Below are 5,730 nucleotides of genomic sequence, written 5' to 3'. Positions count from 1 at the left end.
AGGAAAGGAAGGGAATTTAGGAAAATCATATGGTAAGGTGAAAAGAATAGGTTTCATGAAACTTTGGAGTGTGGACTAGATAGGAACTTTAGATAAAAAATAAAATAAAAAAACAGTCATCTCCAAAGAGGGGCAAGTGTTGCTTACACAGAGGAGAACATGGGAAGTTTTAGATGGTGAAAAAAGATATTAGATAAGATAACTTATAAGTGAGATTTAAACTCTAGGGTCCACCCAAGTCCAGTTCATCAGGGACTAATAAGGCTCTATGACATCCTGCCCCTCTTTCTCTAAGTGTGAGAAGGAGTTTAAGAGATTGTTTTCAAACAGCAGCCAGTACAGCTCATCTCCTTCTTTGAAAAAGTTCTGAAAGTTAACATGCTAAGAAAGAAAAATACGTTCCCATGTCATGGGCAATGGGAAGTACGATGAGGTGGGCATGAGGCTTCTTATTGACAAAGAGCTCTTCCTTTAACTCTTTCTTTCTTCCATTCTTCCACTTTCTTTCTTCCTTTCTTTCCATCTTTCCTTCCTCTTCCTTCCTTCCTTCTATTTTCTCTTTCTTTCCTACCTCATTCTATAAGGGTCTAAGATGAAATGATTTCATCACTGTTATTTGCCACTGCATTCTGGATAAGTCAGGTGCTGAAAGATGTTCAGGTTTCAGTTTGCTTGGATTAGTGTGTGTTTTTTATTCTTCTTTTCCACATCTCCTAATGTAGAAAAGTGCAGCATTCAGATGAAAAATATATGGTCATCAAGACAAGTTCTCCCATTGAAGAACAGGAAACTAAACCTGTGACGACTGTGAATGAACTCTCTGAGAACCAAATGAAACTCACAGAAATAGAAACCAGATGTAAGCAATCATGAATCCAGGGCACTACTCTGCCTCTAGTTTATTTTTAGCAGAAATGTTATTAAAGTCTTTTCAGTACCATAATTAATGTTCAAGAATTGCCATTAACTTCATTGTGTAAAATGGGATAAAAAATGTTTGCATGTAAGGTTAGTGGAAAATATTGATTTTTTTTAAAGAAGTTTGTTGTGTGTTTGGTGGTATTCTATGGTTATTAGTTTTCTCAGTTTGACCTAGGAATAATGAATCTCTCACCAGAATGTAATCCATCTTTAGATAATAGTGGCTGTTTATACATTCAGGGCATGTCAACTTCCTCAAGGCTGAGAAGTATCATAGCCTAATATAATATTTGGCTTTCAAGTTTTGGGTGTGCAACAAGAGGACCAACAGTCTTGTTAGCTAAAATCAACCCAAGGTATTAGAATTTGGACATGAACTTGGCCTGCCCGTGCCGGAGGGAATAAAAGTACCTTCTTTGAGGCTCCAAATAAAATCATTAATTATGTCAGCAGCTCTAGCGATAGACCTGGAGACACTTTGCACTATTTAGCAAACAAACTACCTTCTCAACTTTAAAAGTCTGGGGAAGATCTTAAAGATCTGTACTCACTGTACTTATACAGCCCTTTCCCTGCAAATCCTCAGACACTCCTTGATCCTGCGTCTCTTTGGTTTTACCACACCAGGGTTGGAATGAGATGAGGGAAATATGTGGTTATGATGCCCAGACTGTGTATTATAGACCTAAAAGTACATCCTGGTGCACCTCAACAATGAAACTCTTTTAAAACTAGGGGTTTTTGGAACCATATCAACCACACTTGAGTTGCTGCTCCATTTAAGGTCATCATAGATCCTTTAAAGAGCAATTTAACTGCTAAAGACATGTATGTTTTTGCGTCTTAAGAAGAACTTTACAAAGAATGTGACCTGTATTTACAGGACAAAAAAAAATTATTCTTTCCACAAGGACCAGCTTCCTTCATTTTTAACCATTAGAAGTATCTTGGCAGTTCTGTGTATAATTAACAGCTTAACAGGATGAGAAGTAAAAGAGCAAAGAGCAACAAAATTCTGCTAAGGTCAGTTTAAATTTTCTTAACATAAGTACTTCCCACATAATAATTGATCTCAGTATATTATGATGCATTTCTCCCCTCATTTACCAGTCTCTGGGAAGTGAAACACAAATGAAATGGAGAAATATCTTTAGGAGAGCATGTAACACCATGCAGTAAACATTAAAAAGAGCCTTTTGAGACTGAATGAGACACAGATGCCACCCAAATCCGCTACAATTTTTAAAAGAATATGCTTTATGAAAGGTTCCCAGATCAAAGAGCTTTACATAAGGATTTTTGAAAACAGACCTAAAATAATTTAAACTATGCTTTCATTTCTCAAAAGTAAAGAGGCAAATAGAAAGCACTGCAATTCAATTTGATTCCACAGATATATCCAGAAGATCTATCCTGGGCTCATAGCAATGTTGAGCACACTGTGAAGGTAAGCAGAATACAAACAAGAGATCTATAGAATTTTTTTTAGCTCATAGACAGTTATACTAATTGAATGCTTACCTCTTGAAAGCCGAAAAAACAGTCTAGTAGCTTTGACAGAGCTGCTGGTGGGAAGGATTAATAATCTTCCTCATAAATTTTTTGAATATAATGGATAAAAGAATGAGATCTTTAAAACTAATAAACACACTGCTGGAGAAAACTAATCTTTTAAATAAAGAAATGGAAGACAATTAGATTCACTTTAAAGGGAAATTTTTCTATTGGTATCACCATGGAAGAGTGGAAAATGCTAAGCTCCCAAGGTGATGGGGAAGAATCACCCTAAGATACATGAACAGAGAAAGGATAAAAGAATAAAATCAATTTATATCATTTTAATTTTTTCCTTCCATAGAAATGAGAGAAAAGAATTCATAGAACAAAACTAAACTTCTAATTGCAAAATAATAATAAAATATTATTATAAAGCATTTCATACTTTTCAGGGAACTGGGTACACATTCATGCCTCATTTCATTCACTTAGCGTCAGCGAGAGCGAAAGTAAAATATTTTATATTAATTTTATTGACTTGGGAAAATATTTAGAAGAATAGATAGAAATATTCCATTTTCCTCTTTTAATTATTTTTATTTTATAGACCCGAAAACTGAGAGAAAAGCTATGAAAATTTTGAATCATAACTCTTTATTTTTATCAGGCATTTTAAACGTTGTTTATAAATACACACACACACACTTTTTTTTTAGGTACCACACCACTATAAAAAAGAAGAGTCAAAGCAGCAAGTACTGATGCATTCCAATCTGATGTCTTGTACAGGACTATATAAAAGTTTCTGTTATGTACTAGATGTTCATTAGATATGCTCCCATAACTAAAGGCACAAAACACAAATAAGAGTTATAAATGTTAACAATATTTCGTAGTGTTTAAGGGAATTCGTTGTTCAGATGGAGACGGCAAAAGACAAAAGGTAAAATATGATCATTTGAAAGGCAAAATAGCGATGCCACGCACGCAGTTCGGTTTGTAGGTGCTTTTCACAAATGAGAAGCATAGCAAGATCAACTTGCTTCTCTCACTTTAGAGAATAGAGCCTTAAAATAGAAGGGAGGTAGGCTACTGGACAGGACGGACGGACTTTTCTTAAAGCACGTGAGATGTTGCCTGTGGGAGAAAGACACCTTCATGAAAGAGCTGATAGGAAACCCACAATTTGGACTCGGAAGTTTTCTCCATCTGTCTCAGGAATTTTGCCTCTGCAAGACCACGTCCCGCAGACGAACACGTCCAGCCCGGTGCCGAGTGCACTCGGGCTCGGTAGCTGGCAGGCTCAGGCTAGAGGATGTTGCGGCCCCCAGCGGTGCGGGGTGCGGGGTGCGGGGTGCGGGGGTATTGCGCCGCCAGGACAGCCGGAGCACGCGCGTTAAGGAGTCTTAACCACCATGGACAGCTCACTGGCTTCCCCCAGCCAACTCCGCGCGGTTCGCAAACTCCTCAGGAGCCACCAACGAGGTTGATTTTTGTACCCTGGTGAGATGCCATGCGTTCCACGGTCTACACGCTCGTCCCCCATCCCCCCTCCCGCCACCATCCCTTCCCCACAATGACCAACTGCAACCACTGAGCAGCTATATAGAGAGAGTGGTCTTCAGGAGTTAATAAGCACCTCCTTGCCCTCACTCACATCAGTCCTTCAAGGTGCCACGGGATTCTAAGAATCAGACTGCATATTGGCAGAGAAAACTTTGTTCCACGTCCCTTCATTTCCTCTCCTCGCCCGCGCCGCCCATCACCCCGCCTTGGCTTTGCCGATCGTGTTAAATGAAATAAAACAGACGGGGTCTGAGGCTCGGGCAGCGCGATCCGCACCGGTGTGAGGGCGGCAGGCAGGGGGAGAAGATCCCCGGGGCTCCGGGAAGAGGGGTCGTCCCAGTACACCCCCACGCAGTTCCCGACCAGGATAGCATCAGGGCCGGGAGCCGTACGTCTGCCCCACCCTTCTGCCCCCAACCCCCACTGGGAACTTATTGTCACCGTCTGCCAGGGACTTATGTCACATATGAGTCATTGATTGACCAGGAGGGAGAAGGAAGGGGAGAGCCCCGCTCAGAGGAAGTTCGCTCGCGCCCTCGGACCCTGTCCTCGGGTCACACTGTTCCCGAAGCTTCCTTTAGCCTGCGGCCAGAAGCGGGGCCCCACCCGTGAGGAGGGAGCGAGCTGGGCCGACGACTCTGACTCCACCGGGTGCGAAACCACTCACTCAATCCGGGGGGATGGGGCGGAGTGCAAAGGTCTGGATTCTACCACTCAGGACAGAACGGGTTCTATGCGACAATGGGGCGTGGGGTAGGGGCAGATTATCAGGAAGAGAAGCCCAGAGAGAACCTGGGGAACATAGCTAGACCCGCCAAAGGGCTCCCAGGCCTCTGAACTGGAAGCCTCAGACCCCCGGAACCCCTTCCCTAAGAGACGCACGCCTCTCCTTCCTGCGGCAGACACGCGACGAGTCCAGGGGACCCCAGAGAGGGAGCGTGAAACTTTTCACGTTTGCTTTCCCGCGGCCTTATTTCCGACACGAATCCCAGGAAGAGGCAGGCAGGGCCCGCAGACACAGAAATCAGGAGCGCAATGAAAAAAAAAAAGACACTACGCTTCATCTACGTGTGTGTCTGGATGCCTTTTTGCCCGAGAAGATAGGCACCCTAGTTCTGGTGGTGCCTTGGGAACAGACTGTGAACTGGCTGAGTTTGCAGGGGCCGAGAATGGTGTTAGAGAGGTAACAGCTTCCCAGGGCCCAGCGACTCTGGCAGAAGCCTCTTTCAGACAGCCAAGGCTCAAATTTTAAGACAGGACGATTCCGCTCACAGGGGAGCTGGGACGTCAGCCAAGAAGGCCGTGTGGCACCGCCCAAGATCAGTTTCAGGTTGAGGAGTCGTCGTCTGAGCCAGGTGGGACCTGAAACTCTCCCTGTGGTCTCACACAAGTCCAGAGTTGCCTTTTTCAGGAAGCTAAGAACTCGGCCCAGCCAAGGGCATTTGCGGGCATCAGTCCAGGAGACCCGGCTCCTGAGCTACATGTCCATTTTCTCTCTTTCACACATACTCACACACACACAAACACACACATGCACACACACACACGCATGCACATGCATGCACTCGCTCCATCCCTGGCCAGAGGACTACCCCTCCAATGTGTTTTGATGGTGATGGGTTTCAGAGGTGTACAAGTGCTGGAACTTAGAGAATTGGCCCTTGGAGACATGTTTCCTAAAGACCTTCTCATCTCAGGTTGGCTTAGGCCCCTCTGGAAAAACTGCCTCACTGCTAAATGTTCTGG

The 5,730-nt window shown here is 43.6% G+C and overlaps 1 protein-coding gene across 1 annotated transcript in view; it reads left to right on the top strand.

Moving 5' to 3' along the window:
* Window positions 1-5,730, top strand: part of PTHLH (parathyroid hormone like hormone) — a 23,820-nt gene that overhangs the window by 3,587 nt on the left and 14,503 nt on the right. Inside the window, exons 2-3 of the mRNA XM_015589984.2 lie at window positions 723-859; window positions 3,315-3,413. Of these exons, the coding sequence (XP_015445470.1) occupies window positions 723-859; window positions 3,315-3,413 (236 nt within the window). The remainder of the gene's footprint in view (window positions 1-722; window positions 860-3,314; window positions 3,414-5,730) is intronic.

The sequence above is a fragment of the Pteropus alecto genome, unplaced genomic scaffold (genome assembly GCF_000325575.1).
Source record: "Pteropus alecto unplaced genomic scaffold, ASM32557v1 scaffold103, whole genome shotgun sequence".
Taxonomy (NCBI): Eukaryota; Metazoa; Chordata; class Mammalia; order Chiroptera; family Pteropodidae; genus Pteropus; species Pteropus alecto.
The sequence above is the reverse complement of the archived record's forward strand: the minus strand, read 5'-3'. Positions and strand labels throughout refer to the sequence as shown.